This window comes from Egretta garzetta, unplaced genomic scaffold (genome assembly GCF_000687185.1).
Source record: "Egretta garzetta isolate BGI_Z169 unplaced genomic scaffold, ASM68718v1 scaffold231, whole genome shotgun sequence".
Lineage (NCBI taxonomy): Eukaryota > Metazoa > Chordata > Aves > Pelecaniformes > Ardeidae > Egretta > Egretta garzetta.
Window position 1 is genome coordinate 5917278 of NW_009258727.1, and position 21595 is coordinate 5938872.

A 21595-nucleotide genomic window follows, 5' to 3' on the forward strand; every position below is an offset into this window, starting at 1 on the left:
GTCCCTGCTCAAGGGGAGATCCTGGCGTGCAGCCTGCTGCCGTGCAGGAGAGCTCAAAGGGCTCTTGGGCTGCTCACTATTTATGGGGGTAAAATAATTGGCTTATAGTCATATTTGCATACTGACCACTGTGCTTAGGTGGGCACATTCCACAATAGCCCTTGGCTATTGCATTGTTATCTGTCTCCCCCCACATCCAGTGGGTGCATCCTTCAGGACCAGACACAGACCAGATGCATCTATCACCATGTCCACAGGTGGTTATCACTTGAAAGAGGTCAAAGGAGGGGGAGTCAGAGACGAGGGGGGAGCACACCGCCACAATAGTATATATCTTTACAAGGGTAGTTTGTAGCATTTGTAATCCAGGAATAAATAAAATGGATAATTTCTGTATTTTATGTGTGTATAAAGGCTGATGCACAATTTATATAAATATAAAAAGTACAAAATAGAATCTAAATTTTTAAATAAACTGTTTAAATCTGTGCTTAGTCACTTTACATAATTGCTTTGACTTAAAAGTGTAAGTGAAATTAAGATAGTGTTATCTGAACCAAGCTCAGCATGTCATGTCAGTCTCAGGCTTCAAATTCTACAGTGTGAACAGAGACTGAAGCATTTGCATCAGTCATTGTGTGTTTTCAGTCTCCTTTCCCATAGTTTACTCACATTTCTTCTTTCTCTGACTGTTTTATTTAGTGTTCACATATGCCATCATTCTGATATTGGTCTCCAAACAATGACTAGTTGCTTTTTGAATAAATGATAAATAATGAAAGTAAAACAGGAGTTCAGTGATTATTTCTTTTTGACAACCAAATGATAATGAATTCTTGGTGGAAAAGACAGTGCTTTCTATAGCTGCAAATGGAAGAGAAATATTCACTAGGACAGCAAATATTGATGAGATTTCTTTTGAAAACATTTAAAATTGAATTTCTCTGGTAAAGCAGTCTGATTTCTTTGCCACAATTTTTCATAAAATATTTTACCCTCCTCTCTGGTTAATTCAAGACAAGGGTGTTAGATATTTGGGGAAGGGGGAGGTACAAAGCAGCTATCTCCATCCGTTATGGATGCATTCTTCATTAAGAAGTATACTTTATGCTGACTTGTTGCCTTTTGTTCAAGAACTTTATTCAAAGATAGACTTACTGAATTGGTTTTGAACCGAATTATAAATTCTGGAGATTTCCAGTTGTTCTGTGGTGCTAAAAGTTGCTATGACACTGTATTATATTCTATGAGATATACAGTGTGAGTGTGTAAACTACGTTCCCCTATAGCTGGCAGATACTGATAGAATAAAAAAAATATAATTTTGCTTTTTTTCTATTAGACATTCTACTTTACAGCCCCAAAAGCATTTACAGCTTCAAAGCATTCTTCTTGTTGGGTTCTGAAACAGGCAAAAATTGCTATTTTATACTTTCCCAGAGATTAAAATAAAAGTGAAAAATCCACTGGGAAGTAATTTGTTATTATTATAGACCATTAAAAATAACCTTTTCTCCCTTGGCTTTTTGTTTGAATGATTCTCTTACAGCACAAATCTTATGCTTTACAAATAGACCTTAAAGCTTGCAGATATTTTATGATTCATAAATAATTATAGAAAAGGTCCAATTTTTAGATCGTCTGTTCTTTTATTATATGTGAGGATTCAATGGGAACTTTTCTTCCTATCTGAGAAAAGTAGGATTTTCAGCTTGGAGGAAGTTAAGACATGCAGCTGGGCAATTGGAGAACACTACTTAATTTGAATTATCCTGAGATATAGCTTTGTGTTTTACTTCAGTATCTTTTGAATTTTTTAAAATCAATATGTTACTAATAAATACTTACATACAAAATGCTTACATTTATAAAAATAATAGTAACCTTTTGAAAACTGTGAGATTTTAGGTAAAACATCATTTAAATAAATTATTTATTCCAGGGAAATATTTTAATATTATGTCCTTAATACACTGAGGAAATCTCAGCTCAGTATACAAGATGTAATAACATATACTACATTCTGATCCATTCACAAACCACTCGCTGGGCTTGAGTTTGAATTAATATCAAGAGGAAGATAAATGTTCAGCTCAGCAGCAGCTGTAAAATTTTACCTGTCTTTGAATGGTTTTCACCCACAGAATCCATAAATCTGTCTTGATTTTTTTGAGTTTTCAAGTTGTCTTTGCTCATTATAGATTTAATTACAAAGTGTCCTGTTCGGCTATAATACTTTCACACTTTTTATAGTAATTAATCCTTTCCTTGTATGAGTTTACATGGGATACATTGAGCAGTTTTGCATTACAAAAGTGGAACTTAAATTGTCATTTAATACATAATGTATAGTAATTACAGAGGACTCTAAGCTCTAGGCTATATTTTTGACAAACTGTGAGACAATTAAATTTTTTTCAATCTAAGCTAACATCTGCAACTGAATCTAAGGTGTCACATGAAACTTTTAATCATGATAAACTTTTTTGATATGCAACATAAATTTGAACTGTAATCCTTTGGGGACATGATCATTTGTGGGGTAACATTCCATAAGCCACATAATGTTTTGGCAAGTCTGCGGTTGTGGTATAGTTGTTGCTTGACCCAGTAACTCTGGTGAATATAGATAGATGGTAAGCTGAATGCCTACTGATTTCTGCTGAAGTTTTTTTATGTTATTTTCTAGTATCTTGGAATTTTATTTTATTTTTACCTGCTCTCTTTCTAAAAAAAAGATGGCATAATTTTCTCTTTTTTTTTACTCTTTGTATATGTTTAAAATACTACTGTTTGTATGTCAGTTTTCTTACTCTTATCTGTTTGTATTTTCAGCTGTCTTATGTTTTGTTTATAATTTCTCTCTTCCCTGATTTATCTCTTTAGCCTTTTGAAGGCCATCTGTTCTGAATGCATTTTTATTTCTTGGTATAAATTTATTTACCTTGCAGATTAAGCGTTACTGTTCTATGCTGATTCTTCTCTGAATTTCCAGTCATCATTAGTGGTTATAATTTGTGAAGTTACGTTGGCAGTTTTCCAGCGCGACCTTCTCTATAAACAAAGCTACTAATTCACATTATTAATATTTAAAAATAGTATCCCAACTCCTTCCAGTTATTCTGTGTCACAATAAGGTATCCACAATTCTTTAACTGTTATGTGTCTGTAATATATTTTTCATGTTTACTGTTTTATATATTCATATTATCTTCCAGATATTATTGTTCGCATGTTTTCTTTTCCTCATTAAAGTAGCATTTCATTTTTGTGTGTGAAATCTATCCCAGGGATAATTTCTTATGACAATTTGTAACATGCAAGAAAATATCACTTGTGCTTTTTGTGCCTTTCAGTCTAATTGCTAATTCATTAATCCACAACTTCAAGTGCTCTGACATTCTATTTCCACTGTCATTTGTCCCAAGCTGAATAAGCAGCAGCAGGTGTCTTCCTGACAGGCAACTAGCTTCTCTTTTGTTGCTCGAGCTTCTGTTTTTTACTTCAAGGAAACTGAATATATTCATAGACCGGCAGAACCTCTCTGCAAATTCTTATCTTGCATGTATGAATTTATCAATGTAATTCACTCAAATATGCCGTGCTATGCCTCTACTGTTCCTTTTGTTTGTTTGTTTGTTTGTGTGTTTGCTTTAAGGTGAAAGATCAAAGAGATGGTCTTCTACACGACCATAGAATTATTTATAGCTACAGCTTTACTACTACTTCACACCAACAGCCAAATATTGGTCTCTATACTCACTTACAAGATGACACTTAATTTACATGTCTATTTAGGTTGTATGTTATATTCCTGTGGTGGTTTGACCCTGGCTGGATGCCAGGGGCCCACCAAAGCCACTCCCCTCTAACTGGACAGAGGAGGGAAAAGTAAATCAAAAGGCTCATGGGTTGAGATAAGGACAGGGAGAGACCATTTTATCAGTTACCATCATGGGCAAAACAGACTCAACTTGAAAAAAAATTTAATTTATTATCAATCAAAATCAGAGAAGGAGAGGAGAAAAACTGCTAGATCTTAAAAACCATCCCCCCACCCCTCCTTTCTTCCTGGGCTCAACTTCACTCCCAGTTTCTCTACCTACTCCCCTCAGCGGCGCAGGGGGACAGGAATGGGGGTCGAGGTAGTTCATCAAACATCGTCTCTGCTGCTTCTTCTTCCTAGGGAGAGGACCCTTCCTCTGCTCCAGCATGGGGTCCCTCTCATGGGAGACAGTCCTCCACAAACTTCTCCAACGTGAGTCCTTCCCATGGGCTACAGTTCTTCACGAACTGCTCCAGCATGGGTTCATAATTTCCATGGGGTGCAGTCCCTCAGGAGCAGACTGCTCCACCTGCCCTGGCATGGGGTCCTCCTTGGGCTGCAGGTGGAGATCTGCTCCCCCATGGGCCTCCATGGGCTGCAGGGGGACAGCCTCCCTCACTGTGGGCTGCACCAGGGGCTGCAGGGGAATCTCTGCTCTGGTGCCTGGAGCACCTCCTCCCCCATCCTTCTGCACTGACCTTGGTGTCTTCAGGGCTGTTTTCTCTCACATCCACTCATTTTTCTTCTCTCTCCTGCTACTGAGTCACAACAGGTTTTTTTCCTTCTTAAATATGTTATCACAGAGGCACTTCCACTGTTACTAATTGGCTTGGCCTTGGCCAGCAGTGGACACAGGGAAAACTTCTAGCAGCTTGTCACAGAAGCCATCCCTGTAGCCCCCCCACTACCAAGACCTTGCCACACAAACCCAATACAATTCCCATGGAAAAATGTACAAACAGTTCCTAACTCAGAGTAAACATTATGCAGAAAATAAACTTCAGATAGAGTACAGAAGAAAGCCTTGCAGAAAGCCATGAAAAAATGTCATGGAATAAAGAAACTCAGTCACCTAAAAAGTCAAAGAAATCCTAAGCCAGAAGCTAGGTCCAGTGAGCAAAATATATGTGTATTAATTCAGTGAGGTGTATAGCAGAAGTGCATGCATGAATTCTCTAATAAATTGCAGGCAAGGGGTGTGTTACTGATTTCAAATACAGGACAGACTAAAGATGTAGTTTTCAACAAAAGAGCTGTTGAGAGTGAAGAACTATTTTTCCAAAGAGCAAGAAACATCCACACAGTCTGCATTTAGCAAAGCAAGGCACAGCAATATTTCTGATATTACAGTAAGACATAGAGAATAATAATGCATACGCTTCTTCTTAATACTCATAAATGTTATATATTGCACAGTCTTTTGAGCTGATCACATCCTATGTTTCCCAAAGAAACTAGATGCAAAATTTTAAGTCCATTCTCAAGTTATTTGGCACCAGAATTTGTAGGAGACTTTCACAGTAGGGTCTTCTCAAGAAGTGCTCTGAGATCTGTGGAATTTTTTGGGTGATCTGTACTCAGGGAGTTGTTTATCTGAAATTTCTTGAGATTGGGGGTAAGTGAATATCGCCTTCCTGTTTGTTCAGCTACAGTATGCCTAAGTGCCATGGTTTAACCCCAGCTGGCAACTGAGCACTACACAGCTGTTTGCTCACTTCCCTCACAATGTGATGGGGGAGAGAATTGGAAGAGTAGAAGAGAGAAAACTTGTGGGTTGAGATAAGGACATATTAAAAGGTAAAGCAAAAGCTGCGCACGCAAGCAAAGCAAAACAGAACAAGGAATTAATTCACTACCTCTCACATTGGCAGGCAGGTGTTCAGCTATTTCCAGGAAAGCAGGGCTCCATCACATGTAAGGATTACTTGGGAAGAAAAACACCATAACTCCGAACATCCCCTGCTTCCTTCTTCTTCTCCCAGCTCTACATGCTGAGCATAATGTCATGTGGTATGGAATATCCCTTTGGTCAGCTGGGGTCAGCTGTCCGAGCTGTGTCGCCTTCCAACTTCTTGTGCACCCACAGCCTACTTGCTGGTTGGGTGGTGTGAGAGGCAGAAAAGGCCTTGACTCTGTGCAAGCCCTGCTCAGCAGTAACTAAAACATCCCTGTATTATCAACACTGTTTTCAGGACAAATCCAAAACTGCCTCATAGTAGCTTCTGTGAAGAAAATTTACTCTACCCCAGCCCAAACCAGCACACTAAGTAATGTTTTTTGCAGTTAGGGTATTATGGTTTGCTAATTTTAATTTTCACATTTTTAACTAGTACTAATGAACCTTTTTCTGTTAGAGTCCCTTTTCTCTTGGTAGTTTAAAACATCCTATGTTATTTTTCCATTTCTGTTTTTTCTCCTTTTCATTCTACCTGTTTTTTGAATCCTATCATTGAATTGCCAAAGAATTGAACTTGCCTTTTAGAACAATATCTGTCTTTTGACATTCTGCAGGAAAATTCAGGATTCTATCTAAAGTACAGATGAAATTCAGGAAGTACACTAAATGACTTTACTAGCCAGGTTCCCTCATGATAAATAGCATGTTTTGCTGTGTAAAACTGTTAATTTGTAATTTCTGTTCCTTGCCTTGACCATTTTCCTACCTGCCCACATTCAGAAGTAGGATGTTTGCCCACTTGCCCACCCCTATTTTTTTTTTCCTTTTCTCTTTCAGGTATGGCTAGTCACAGGTTCACAAGTTTCTTGAAATGATGGGGAATCATTCAAATTTTCATTGAGAAGTTACAGGCAAAAGAATGCCAGTACTGGGCCAAATCAAGTGTGAATTAGGAACCAAATATTTTAGAGGCTGGGTGAAAGAATGAGTATAAGCATTAACACAGAACATGTTTTAAGTCTAATCAGTATAATCTCCATTTATAATTATTAGCTATTTGGACATGCCTGGTTAATGCACTTGGTTATATAAAATGATTAAAGTTTCTATGACAGATAAAAACTGTACAGTGAATAATTTGAATTAATTTTCACTGCATTGCTGGTGAAGTGAATCATAGGCCAGTCAAGGCAGCGGGATGAAGTTTTTCAAAAGAGACTCCAAAAGATAACTCTTTTGCTCAAGCATCATCTATGCTTACAGCAATGATTAGGAACAGATTGGATCCAGGGCTAGTGCTGTGTTCATAGAAGTGTTACATTTTTCACATCTTCTGTGATGGGTTGACCCTGGCTGGATGCCAGATGACCACCAAAACCTTCTGTCACTCCTGTCCTCAGCTGGACAGGGGAGAGAAAATATAACAAAAAGGCTTGTGGGTCAAGATAAGGACAGGGAGATCACTCACCAATTATTGTCACAGGTAAAACAGACTCAGTTTGGTGAAATTAGTTTATTACCAATCAAATCAGAGTAGGAGAGGATAAAAAACCCCACAATCTTAAAACACCTTCCCCCCACCTCTCCCTTCTTTCTGGGTTTAACTTCACTCCTGATTTTCTCTACCTTCTCCCCACGAGGGGCGCAGGGGGATGGGGAATGGGGGTTGCATTCAGTTCATCACACATCGTCTCTGCTGCTCCTTCCTCCTCATGGGGAGGACTCCTCACACTGCTCCCTCCCTTGCTGCAGCGTGAGATCCATCCCATGGGAGACAGTCAGTCCTCTGTGAACTTCTCCAGCACGAGTCCTTCCCACAGGCTACAGTTCTTCATGAACTGTTCCAGTGTGGGTCCATCCTTTCCATGGGGTGCACTCTTTCAGGAGCAGACTGCCCCAGTGTGGGTCCCCTGCAGTGTCACAAGTCCTGTCTCAGAGATGCTATCCCCGTTGCTGATGGGCTTGGCCTTGGCCAGCAGTGGGTCCATCATAGAGCCAGTTGGCATTGGCCCCATTGGACATGGGGGAAGCTTCTGGCATCTTCTCACAGAAGCCATGCCTGTATACCCCCTGCTACCAAAACCTTGCCACACAAACCAAATACATCCTTATACAGTTATCTGATCTTTACAATCACTTTTCTTGCTATAATGATAGTGAAAAATGGTAGAAAATAACACAGGGATTATTGGTTTTAGGTATATGTCTGCTGAACTGAAATATATGTGAAAATTAGAATTATCTAAGCGCTGAGTTAATTTCCATTGGGACTTATCCTTTTTATTAGTTAAATTCATGTGTCTACATTTTTAATCTGTCTCTTCTGGTTCAGAAATGTTGGTCATTGGGGTTAACCCCATTTAATATAAATTAAATTTAATAGAAATTAAAACCTGGAGAAAATTGATGAAAAAATTTCTCTATTCAAATATGTGCTTTTCCTCCAAGGAGGTGATTTGTAATTCTGTTTTTCATGTCAAATCTTCAGCAAGTTATTTTTACTGCTTATCGTGACCCTGTTCATTCAGTCTGGGTTTTTTTTTGTAATATTTAAGCAATTTCTGGTTATCTTTGTAATTTTAAAAATTATTTTATCTATTTATTTAACTATTCGTAGCTTAACAGAAAACCAACAATATTTTTGAAAGTTTTAGAAGATCATATTCCAAACCTAGTTTCACTAGCTACAAACTTTTGTTCTCTCTCTGCATCCAGAATAGAAATAAAATTGAGTTTTGTTGGAGAGATGTTTGTAGAGAACTGGAAAGAGAAATTACTTACACTACAGAATCAAAGAATTGCTGAGGTTCAGACTGACCCTAGAGCTCACCTAGTCCGAATCCCCACTCAAAGCACAGCCAACTAGAGCAGGTGACCCAGGGCTATGCCCCTTCGAGCTTTGGCTTTCCCTAGGGATGGACACTCCACAACCTCTCAGGGCAACCTACTCCATTGTTTGACCATTCCTACAATAAAAAGGGTTTTTTTTAATGATTAAGTGGATTTTCCTGCATTTCAATTTGTGCCCATTACCTCTTCTTTCACTGGATACCGAGAAGGGTCTGGCTTCGTTGTCTTTATTTCCCCTCCGCCGTCAGTTATTTGTATTCATTCACTGGATTCCCCTAAGCCTTCTCTTCTCCAGGGTGAACAGTCCCAGCTCTCTCAAATCTTTCCTCATATGGCAAGTACTCCAATCTTTTAATCACCTCTGTAGCCCTTTGCTGGATTAATTCCAGTATGTCCCTGTCTCTCTTGTACCAGGGAGCCAAGACCTGGATCCATCACTCCAGATAAGTAGAGGTCAAGGATCACCTCCCTCAACCTGCTGGCAATGCTTCTGCCTAATGCAACCCAGCTGGTCACCATCCTCCCAATGTCAGTACTAGTACCTGGGTTTGTTATTCTCAGGTGCAGCATTTGACATTTTCCTTATTTGAACGTCATGAGGTTCCAGTCTGCCCATTTCTCCAGCCTGTTGAGGTTCTTCTAAATAGCAGCATAACCCTCTAGTCTATCAGCCACACCTCCCAGTTTTGTATCATCTGTGAACTTGCTGAAGGTGCGCTCTTATCCCCTTATCTAGCTCATTAATGAATATGTTAAACAGTATTGGTGCTGGTGTTGACCCCTGGAGTACACTACTAGTGACTGATCTCCAGCTGGACTTCATGTCACTAGTCACAGCCCTTCCAGTCCAGCAGCTCATCCAATTTTCATTTAACCTTATGGTCCACTTATCTGGTTTGTACTTCATCAGTTTGTCATCACCAGGTTCCCTGCCCCATTCAGCAGCAGTTCCACATTTTCTCGTCTCCCTTTTGTTGCTTATGTACTTGTAGTAGCCCTTCTTGAACTTGACATTCCTCATCAGATTCAGCTCCAGATGGGCTTTGGCTATCTTAACCCTGTCTCTGCATGCCTGGACAGTGTTGCTATATTCTTCCTTGGTCGCCTGTTCCTGCTTCCACCTCTGGTATTCTTTATGTCTAAGTTTTTTCAAGAGCTCCTTGTTCATGCAGGCCTCCTGCTATCTGCTCTTGTCTGCCTGAATGCAGGCATAGATGATTTTTGGGCTCAGAGGAGGTCTTCCTCATCCTTGAAAATCAACTGGCTCTCTGGGTCCACTCTTCTCTCCAGGTTTGTCTCCCATGGGATTTGTCCAAGCAGGTCCCTGAAAAGGCCAAAGACTGTTCTTGTGAAGTCCAGGATTATAATCCTGCTTTTTTTCTGTGTTGCCTCCCTTCAGGATCCTGAACTCCACTATCTCTTGGTCACTGCAGACAAGATCACTATCAGTCTTCACGTCCTGGACCCATTTGTCCTTGTTTATAACTGTGAGGTTCAACAGAGTGTCTCCTCTTTTCAGCTACTTCATCACTTGTGTTCCAGAACTTATCATCACTATACTCTAGCAACCTCCTGGGTTGCCTGTGCCCTGCTGTGTTGTCCTTTCAGATATCAGGGCAGTAAAGTCCCCCATAAGGACAAGGACCTGGGAACATAAAGGTTCTTCTAGTTGTCTGAAGAACTTCTTCACAGTAATACATTGCATTGAGAGCTTTGTAGCTATAACAGTGACAACACTCTATCCTGTCAGGAGAAGTTATATGATTCTGTTCATCATACAAAATAAAAGGCACCATGGCATGGGAGGAAGGAGGAGCCTCTCCACAGACAGAATTTGCAAAGTGTGCCAGGGGAAGATCTGTCTGTGATCTGTCCAGTGCTGCACATAAGCAGAGTTCCCTGAATCAGAAGGGATGTGAAATTTATTCAGCAGCTATATTCCTCTTTTTAATATATCTTCTTAAAACAGGTAATTTATTAAGCCATTTGTCGTCAGGCCTTTCTTAGTGAGATCTAGAAAGAACCCTGCATCGTCTCGCTGTCTCACCTCAAACACGCCCCTCTCTGTGCAGAAATGCATGGCCTCTAGTCACCTCCATTTAATGCATAAAGTTCAGCTAAACTGTCATGGATTATACTGTAAAAATTAATGCAAAATCTATTTTTGAAAATAAGCATAACAAATCCATAATTTTCTGTGAGCTAATTGCTCCCTCTTCAAAATATGTGAAGAAACATGTTCAAGTGAGAAGGTATGACTGAAATTTGAAACTTAATTGGATGCAAAATACACACCTATATGAAGCTTCAGCGTATCCTTCACAGTTTTACAATGGTAGCTAAGAGACGTAACTATTTATTGATGCAAAACTGTGTCTATGTGCACATGCACCACCTCCCCTCCTTGTAGCTGTTCATAGTAAAAGCTTATTTTTCCCAGTATCCTGACTTCCTTCTTAGTCAAAAAGAAATGTCAGGAAAATTGTATGAGGATGAACAGAATGTAGTAACATTTACCCCATCAGCAGTGAATTGTAGATAGGGTCTTACTAAACTTTAAGATATGGGAGCTTTTTATAAAATAGCGTTTATGAATTTTCTTCAATTATTTGAAAACATTTAAACTTTTGGCATTCACAGGTTCCAAAAGCAAGGACTTTTACATCTTAATTGTACTTAATGTGAAGAATCATTTCCTTATTTCTTTTTCTGAGCTCATTTTATTTATTGTCCTCCACTTTTTTTTGTGCAGGTTGACAAAGAACAATTCTTTTTATAGTCTTTCTACATTCAATAACTTAATGTGATCCATAAATGTTGTTACTTAATTATCTATCCACTTTCTAGTTGGGCAGTAGTTAGGGTAGGAATTTGTCTACATCTGCCTGTCATGCTGATCAATGTTTTTTCTTGTTATATTTGTATTCTTATTCATTATGTACTTGCACCCTTCTGTTGATCTTTGTCTTCTAGAATGAAGCAGAACTTCACATAATATAAGGGATAAATTAAAACACTAATGACATTTTTAAATGTTTCATAGATTTCATCTATAAATATCAGAAACATTTCAACTCAACCACCACAGATTTCATCTTTAGGGTTTGCATTTTATTTTTATTAAAGCTGATGGTTAATAAGTTTATCCTGATATCTTCCAAATTCAAATAATGCCTAGAGCTTGGGTAAGCTTTATAGAATTTAAATAAATGTAGCAAGTTTTTCAAATGAGTTATCTTATATATACCCTAAGCAGAACAGAACTAAATCAGGATCTAGTGCATAAAAACACTGCTAACATTTTTCTTCCTTAGATTTGTGACAATTATTTTGGGTAATAAAAATGTACTGTATTAGCCATTCTTTTATAATTATGGCACATGTAAGCCAGTTCTAGACACTGCTAGGCTGATCAAAAGATATGCTGCATCCTCTTTAAAAGCCATTATAGAAAGGATTCCGAAAGTTTTTGTCTAGTTGAATTCATGTATCAAGTTGTTTCTGTAGTAGTGTACAGCAGGCAAATTTCCTCTGAAGAACCTTTTTCTTTCTTTTTTTTTTTTTTTAAGAGAGATCTAGATCTCTGGGGATATCATCTTATTAGTTACTAGATCAGGACCTTCCTCTGAAGACTTGAGGGCTTGTTGACACAACCATTAGTTACCACAGATGTTCAAGATTTTGCCAAGAAAAGTATTAGCTATGCTGACTTAAGGATGTCTAAAGAAATGAAACAGCTGTGAAGTATTACTGTCAGTAAAATGAATCCAAGTAAACGGCCTGTCTTTCAGTAACTTTTTGTTGCTGAACATTAACAAGTTCTTGTTGCAGCTAAACAGTTAGAGGCAAATATGTAACTTGAGCCAGTACCTACTGAAACTATCATCATGTTATTTTAGTACGTTAGTAAAGTAATATCTATATATGCATATAGTATATATATAGTGCATAGTATATATAAAGTAACATCTAAAGTTGCATCTCTATATGATATTGTTAGCAATTAATCTTAAATCATACAAGTCAGGATCCCACAAATAAGAAGGTGTGAAATCTAAACTCAATTATCTACTCTGAACTTGTTTTGGACTTTATGGTATGTTACTTAAATTTGTCAAAGGTAACAACTTCTAGTAGCAGCTTTCCAGGACCTGTAAGGAGGTTACTAAGAAGATGCATCTGGACTCTTCATCGCAGTGCCTGGCAGGAAGACAAAAGATAGCAGGCATAAATTGAAGACCTCCAAGGATGGAAACTGCATGACCTCTCTTGTCTGTAGAAACTTTTTCACATTGTGACAGACAAGCAGTGGAACAGGTTATGCAGAGAGGTTATGTAGTCTCCACGCTTGGAGGTTTTCAAAACTGACTGGGTAAAGCCCAGAGCAACCTGATCTGATCATGTAGATGACTCTGTGTGGTGGCTTGACCCTGGCTGGATGCCAGATGACCACCAAAACCTTCTGTCACTCCTGTCCTCAGCTGGACAGGGGAGAGAAAATATAACAAAAAGGCTTGTGGGTCAAGATAAGGACAGGGAGATCACTCACCAATTATTGTCACAGGTAAAACAGACTCAATTTAGTGAAATTAGTTTATTACCAATCAAATCAGAGTAGGAGAGGATAAAAAAACCCACAATCTTTAAACACCGTCCCCCCACCTCTCCCTTCTTTCTGGATTTAATTTCACTCCTGATTTTCTCTACCTTCTCCCCGCGAGCAGTGCAGGGGGATGGGGAATGGGGGTTGCATTCAGTTCATCACACATTGTCTCTGCTGCTCCTTCCTCCTCATGGAGAGGACTCCTCATGCTCCTCCCCTGCTGTAGCATAGGGTCCATCCCATGGGAGACAGTCAGTCCTCCATGAACTTCTCCAACATGGGTCCTTCCCATGGGCTGCTGCTCTTCACAAACTGGTCCAGTGTTGTTTCTTTCCATGGGGTGCACTCCTTCAGGAGCAGACTGCTCCAGTGTGGGTACCGCATGGGGTCACAAGTCCTATCAGCAAATCTGCTTCAGTATGGGCTCCTCTCCGCATGGGTCCACAGGTTTTGCCAGGAGCCGGCTCCAGCACAGGCTTCCCATGGACTCACAGCCTCCTTCAGGTATCCACCTTCTCTGGCATGGAGTCCTCCACGGGCTGCAGGTGGATATCTGTGTCACTGTTAACCTCCATAGGCTGCAGGGCGACAGCCTTACTCACCATGGTCTTCACCAGGGGCTGCAGTCAAATCTCTGCTCCAGTGCCTGGAGCAGTCACACATTCTCACTCCTCTCTCTGGCTGCAATCTCTATTGCACAGGGTTTTGGGGTTTTTCCTCCCCTTCTTAAATATGTTATCACAGAGGAGCAACCAACGTCACTGACTGGCCCACCTTTGGCCAGTGGTGTGTCCATCTTGGAGATAGCTAGCATTGGCTCTATCGAACATGGGAGAAGCTTCTAACACCTACTCACTGAAGCCACCTCTGTAGCCTCCTCACTACCAGAACATTGCCACACAAACACAATACACGCTGCTTTGAACAGGAGATTAGACTAGAGACCTCCTGATGTCTCTTCCCACTGAATTTTTCTATGATCTCATGAAAGGTAGTAGAAAAACATGAAAAACAATTTATATCAAAATAATATAAATGGCTAGTTAAAAATAGAAATAAAGCCCTAATAAAGTCCTATTGGTTTCAAAAGTAAACGGAGATCTTGTGTCAAGACCAAAAGCCTTTCACCCGGTGTCAAATTTTCTATAATGTAGAAGCATGAACAAGCCAGTTCAGGATAGGTCACAAGCTTAAGGCAAACTACAGATCTTAGTTTTTCAAATCAGTGACAGGGAAATGTACTTCTGTGAACAAAAATTATGCATAAGCTCTCTGTGCATTAAGAACCCATTAGATAGGTTTAAAGAATTGAAGTTGAGCATTAGACTTCTTCTGTTTAGCTTAGGCATGCATTTTCTCCAAAGGGAATGTAACTCAAATCCAGCTCTCAGGTTAACAATCCCAAAAATTTGAGGTGGCTGAAGAAGTTTAACTTGGGGTCTTAGGCTGAAGAGTAGATGCCATTTACATAGGTTAAATAACTCCATTATTATGGTGGAATATTTTGTAGTTGTAGAGTCTAATTAAAAAACCCCAAACTATTAGCCATTTTGTGGTTGTGGTGTCTAGGTTATATTTAAACTTTTCATTCCTTTGAATAAAATAGGTGAGACAAAAGTTTTTCAGAAATAGGTAATCAAAATAAAATTCAATCAATGTTTATTTTTCCGTTCCCCAAAGTTTTTAGTAGAAGTTATCAATGCTTTCAAAGTTTAATTTCCCCCAAAATTAATGTGACAGTTTCTCTGGGTTATATTTTAGAGTTAATTTTTACACACAAAATATCTGTATCTGCAAATACCAACTTAATATACATACTATGGCCCATGGGCTACTCAACATTTCTGTGTAGATTTCTTACTGAAATTATTTGTAGCTGCATTCATAGATTGAATTCAGCATAATTTAAAATATTTTCTCCTTAGAGGTTATAAACTAAATTTCACCCCTATGCAACTGAAAAAAAAGTTCTCTTTTTTCTTTAAATTTTACTTTATGTAAAGTAGTTAACAATCTGCCTGGAAGTAAAATGTAAATGAAGAAGCAAAGAAGGAAGATTTTTGCATGCTTTGGGGGCTTCTGTAGCAGAAATAAATTGTGTGTGCCTTGAGTTGTTTGCTGGTGAGTGAGCATCCTACAGCTGCACATAGCAGCAAGACATGGAAACCTTTACAAGGCTGTGAAAAGAGTATGAGCAGTCTTCACACGGCACAAGAAGAAGGGAGGGTCTAGCAATCCCTGCTCACAGAGTTTACAGTAATGTAGAAAGTAGACTGTACTGAGAGTGCACATACCAGTATGAAACGAGAAAAAACTATTACCCCTTAAGATGGAGGGTGAATATGGAAGATCAAGTAGTACTGAGAATGTACTACTAAAAGTAATGTTCCAAATATCTGATTCAATTTGAGAAAGCAGGGTAGGAATAGCTGTGAATGGTTCAGTTGACTTTGAAAAGTGAAAAGTAGAGTATGACAAATTCTGTTTCTTCCTTTTTGTCCTGGACATTCTCTTCCTCACTAGAGAACCTCTCCTTGAAAAAACTGTCTAGATGGATGCAGAATGTGAGTGCCATTCTCCAGTTTATCATGCCACATCTTTGAATGGTGGAGTGAATGCAGAATTGTGATTTCCTCACAATTGACATAATTAAAGTAAGAATTTCTTGTGAGGAGTATTTTTCTCCAGTCTCTGCCATCTACTGTTGGCATTATTGTCTGCAGTGTACTCCTTCATCACGTGGTATGGCTAATGTTTGTGTTGCTGTAGAACTCTTTCATTTTTCTTGGGACCACGTCTTGTGTTAGAGTGTCTTTGTTAGACTTATTTGTTTCCAATTGGTATTGTAACCTTTAGTTGGTGCACGATTTTTCTTTGTAGCAACTAGATTATCCTCACCAGTCCTTGGATGCTATCATAGAAAGGCTTTTATCTTAAGTACTCTAAGATGGAGAATAAGCCCTATTTAGGTTTATGCCTTCAGAAAGATAAATATTTTTTTTCCTTCAAAACATAGAATCATACATATATTAATTTTTAAAAATGGAATCATACATGCAATTCCAAGTGAGACATGTACTCTTTGTTATGGAACTTATCAGAAAGCCATTTTGGGAGGTACTCATTTGTACATGTTCATAAATCTAAATTGATAAAACCCTAATTTTACACCATTCCTCTCCAATTCATCCTGAGAAATTAACTAAAGAGAAGTCTCTTCTATTTCTTCATTGTAGAAGAGTGTAGGAGACCCTGGTACTGCACTTCTGGAAACTTGGCCCCTTATTTCTCTTACTTTCAAGTAGTTCCATTTCAGAATGAAACTATTGCCAAAATAATTGAATGATTTGCAGATAACATATCTAATTAGCAAAAGTGGTTACATGTGGTAGTATTATGTTTTTATGTCTTTCATTCTAGCAGCAGTCAGTAAAGACTCTGGATGCTATTTTTCTTGAGATGCTAAATTTTTGTTCTTGTAGTGATATATTAGTTCAAGAATATTGACAGAGTTACTAAAGCTCTGAAGAAAATCTTGAGATATCAAGATATGGACCTATATTTTGGATCCATGCCTCCCAGATTGAGACATCTAGTTGTCCTGTTCTTTCATATGAGACATGCATTATTTCTTGTTTGGTTATTTTTCTAATTTAATCTGCAACTTCCCTAGAATTTTGCTCCACTGGGGGTAGTTATAACCTATATTCACTTGTATACTCTTTTGTTTTCATCTAATGACCAATGGTTGGCTTTCCTATAGTATTTACTAAAAGAAATTAATTGTTATTCATTAAGGCTCTGTTAATGTTTTAAGACCAAAAATCACAACTGCCAAAAGATCTTCCAAAAGATCTATTTTCTCTATCTTTGGGAAGCTGCATCTTCTGACATCTCTAGTGAGCTGGCTTCAGACTCTTAGGGTAAGGACTGCTAGTAGCCTCTCAAACTAATAGCTTGGGTTCTTATGTTTCTCGAAGTTCTACATGTTGACATATAACTTTTAATCCAGAATAGTGTTAGCTTTTACTTTACTGTTTTCTTTCTGCATCAGCTGGAATATCATCAATTATATGCAATCCATAAAAACTCAGCTGCTGTGAAATAAAGCCTCGCTGGTCTGATTAATACCAATTCTGAATACCAGTGGAAATTAAGAATGTGTCATGTTTTTGACCAGTAAGCCCTTACCAAATTAAATGAACAGTGCAACAGTTTCATATTGTAACATGGAAGTACTTTACTAGAGTAGATCCAATGATGTGATAAATGGTCTTAACAGCAATAGACAACTTTGTGGAAAGGTGAGACAACAGAAAAAAGGGAACATTGAAATGCTGTAAAATTGCGTGGTATTTTGAGTGCTACACAGGATACACAATAACAACTGAGCAATATAAAATATATAAATGTATGAATTTATATGATTTTAATGGGACTAAAATCTCTGGATCTTGATTTAGAACAGACATTCTGAAAATAGTGATATTTACAGCTACATTACTTGGATAAGAGTATTTCATGGTAGCTATACCATTTCTGTCATTACATACCTATATTTACATATAGTTTACAAGAATTCTTCGTTTACAAGTTGACAAGTCTTGTGCCATATAACTTCTCACTTTGAACTTCCCTCTTTCATACATGCACATGTACATGCACATACACATACACACATGCACAGTAGTCTTTCAAGAGCTGTTGACAGAGATTAAAATGTAGGTGCTATAGATTTCTTGTCTCTATGAATTCCATTGTTTTGAATAAAAAATAACATAGACCATTTACTAATCTCCTATGAATTATTGCTGTAATAACTAAAACTAAATGTAAATTGACAAAATAAATTCTATTGTATGATTTCATTTTAAATGCTGCGATTGATTAGTAGTCAGTTATCTACAAGTTTCATAGTGATTTCTGCAAACCAGTCAGGGCAGTTGTACTTTGTAAGAACTTACTCCCTGTAGCAATCTTTCACATTCCCATTTAAAAACATTCTTCATTTTGTACCAATACTTTTATGCAAAAAAAAACAAAACTGCTTCCTGGCCCTTTCCCTAAAAATGTATGAGCATATTCATGTCTGCTTCACAAATCTATTAGTTTCTAAACAGCACAGTGAAGCAGTGGCAAAGAGAAGATGTATGTTGATATGTACATTTAAAAAAGTTTTAAAAGACAAGATAATAGAAGTTCACGTTTTCTGCAATATGCAATATTTTTCTTTGCTTCTGTCCCTGTAGTAGTGCTTTTAGTTTTCTCTAAATGCTGCTATATCAGTTTAACAAACAAGAAGTAGAATAAATCTGGTTCTTTACTTATAGGGAGAAGAGAGTTTTAAATTTCAGTCTATCTAGTACAAGAACAAACCTCCTCCTTGTAGAGTTTGTGTTTTGCCTAATCTGATTGTCTGCTTTAACCTGTTTCTTCTGACTTATGGCCTGTTTCTCTTTTTGTATTTTTGTTAACAGAAAGCTGACCTTGCAGTTGCACCATTGGCAATTACCTATGTTCGAGAGAAGGTCATCGACTTTTCCAAGCCCTTTATGACTCTTGGAATAAGTATTTTGTACCGCAAGCCCAATGGTACAAACCCGGGCGTCTTCTCCTTCCTGAATCCTCTCTCCCCTGATATCTGGATGTATATTCTGCTGGCTTACTTGGGTGTCAGTTGTGTGCTCTTTGTCATAGCCAGGTAACATGTCAACTTTTGTGATTTTTTTGGCAATTGTTATCTTTTTCTTACTAATAATTGTCAAAAGTCACAAAAATTTTCTTACTTTCATACTCTTATATTTTAACTTCATGATGTACAGAAGAATAATTAATGATGAGGGTTCTCACTATTAATTTTCTCCACTGCCATACTAAGTCTCCAGTTTGTTATGTCACGAAGTCTTGAGTATGCTAGCTACCCTCCTCTTTTTATTCACAAATTTAGACACTAGAAAGTTTACAAAATGTCTTTTCCCAGTTGTTCTGTGTTTAGAAAGACAGGGGTTGACATATTTTATTTTGTTAGCCTGATTTCATTTGATGCTATGGTGCTTAATCTCAAATTGAGTACTTAGCTGCCCATGTTAATCCTAGATGTCCAAATTGGGCCTCTACCTGTTACAAAACAAGTTATTTTATGTAGATCTTAGAACTAGGGTAAGAATATTTAGTTTTCAATTGTGTGCTAGGTAAAATCCCTAGAGATACCTCACATAATCTGAAGTCTCAAATTAGAATGTGTTTGGCAAAATGTTTAGTTGATCTTTCCGAGTTAAAGAACTCAGTACAAGAACTGTTAAATTATATATCGATTTGGTAGATAGGGCTCATTTTTTATCTGGTTTTTTTCAACATAGTCAAGCAGGAAAATATTTTTGCCAAAAAATCCCATTATATTTACCTTTTCCTTATTAAGTAGTTAGGACTGACTCCAGATGCTCATAGAAATAGTCTTACATGTTTTAACTTTGACTTTTGCTGTGACAGCAAAAAACAGTTCAGAACAGTAAATTAGTGATTCCCAGGGGTGTAAATGTAATTTCTCTTGCAGATTCCTCTTAGTAGTCGCTTTTAAATATTTTTTTAATCAAATACATGTAAACCATATTGGCTTTTATGTCTTTAATAAGATTTTTTTTTGAGCCTATAGAAATGATTTTTAGAAGCATATGTTTGACTTGATAATGCAATCTCACTTCAGCCCCAAGATTTTTATGATTTCATTCTACAGAGTAGAATCTTCATATTTTTCTTTTCCTATTGTGCTGTAGTTGATACCAGGGTTCTCCATCTTTCTTTGATACTATCCACTTAATTTTGGAGAAGTTGTATCATTTCTCTACTAAGGGGAGATGTAATATTTTTAGAAACACGTTAAAAAGTAATTTAGCAAGATCACCTGTACATAAAGTATATGAGGTATTGAAATAATATAGATAAAACGGATACATATTATGTAATGAATAACTTTGGTTGTGTGCCTTCTTTAAAAGTCTGCTTTAAAGAGCCAGAGTCATGTTGAAAGCTTCTTGAAAGAACACTAGTTTTAGTGGACTATATAACCAGAGAGTAAACTCATTTCTGAGATGTTCCTGTGATGCAGGTACTTCTGAAAGCACAGTTGAGCATAAATCTCATAATGTTATCTTATGACATACCTCATGTAAAATATTTACGTGTATGCCCAAAAGTTCTAATCCTATTGTTTTCACTGACAGACATTTTCAGCATGATGCACAGTGTTTTTGAAAGGCAGCTCCCAGTAATGTTAGTTGGAGTTGTACAGCTGAGTTCTTATGCTTTGAAAATGTGTCTTGTCATATTTTGTAGGAAAGATACGGGGTTTTTTAAGCCTTTTTTTTATTAAGCTATTCAGTCACTTGATCTCAATAGCAGAACTGGAAAGAATGTTTCTTTTTAAACAGAAGTGCCACATAGTAGACCAATGTTGCTGAATTTTTTTTTCACTTATCTGTTTTTGTGACCAGCACCATAGATTAATCATGAACTTCATTGTAAAGCGATGTGAAAGACATTTTATACTGAGCAGAAGAGTTTGGTTTTTTGTAGAGTTGTATAAATGCCTTTTTTATGCCTAAGTTTATATCAGCCTTCAGACCTAGAGATTTTCAATACCTCTTAACTTGTACAATCAAATTTCTATAATACATTTAGAAATAAAATATCTAGGATTATGTAAGACAATCTACAGATTTTATTCATAATGTAGAATGACTTAATAGTATGTAATAGCATTTTCTAACACTATAGTTCATACAGGGAAACAGGTCTAAGTTAAAAATGTAATCTGCTGAATAATAAAGAGAGAAAAAACATTATTCAAAAGTAAAAGAGCCTTTTGCAAATATAATTCACAAAACGTATCTGCCATGTAAAGTAAGATACTGCTAGCTGAAGCATGGTAGTGAAGAGGACTTTTCAGCATGGTGCTGACTATGTGTTTTCAGTACAGACTGTAAGTTAGGTATTTCACAGTAGATGATGTATTTTTTCAGTCCTGGTGTTATGAAATTTTTGGACTGTATGTCACTAAATTAATAGGTTCCACCTAGAGTGTCTTACTAAGCAGATTTCTATTGCATAACAATCCTTCCATAATGAATGTTTAACTACTAGCGTTTCATAATAATTACTGTGTGTTTCATAATAAGGTGTATCTATGTTTGGAGCAGTGCTTAGTATGTCTTTTATGATATGATGTTTTGTAATTGCAGCTCATCAGAGTATTCAGCGTAGAATATATATTTTTAGATTTAAACCTCCCATTTTTGTGTCAAATGTTTCATGATTTTATTGTTTTACCATGTCTTCCAAACAGTGTTGGAATGTAAGAGCTTAGTACATTGGAAATGGAAAATACAGTTGTGTTGTGGTACTTGTATTTCACCCATTAATT

General features: G+C 37.4%; 1 protein-coding gene across 1 annotated transcript in view; it reads left to right on the forward strand.

Annotated features, from left to right (window-relative positions):
* Positions 1-21595, forward strand: part of GRIK2 (glutamate ionotropic receptor kainate type subunit 2) — a 406229-nt gene that overhangs the window by 246387 nt on the left and 138247 nt on the right. Inside the window, exon 11 of the mRNA XM_009649067.2 lies at positions 18654-18877. Coding sequence (XP_009647362.1) covers positions 18654-18877 — 224 coding nt within the window. The remainder of the gene's footprint in view (positions 1-18653; positions 18878-21595) is intronic.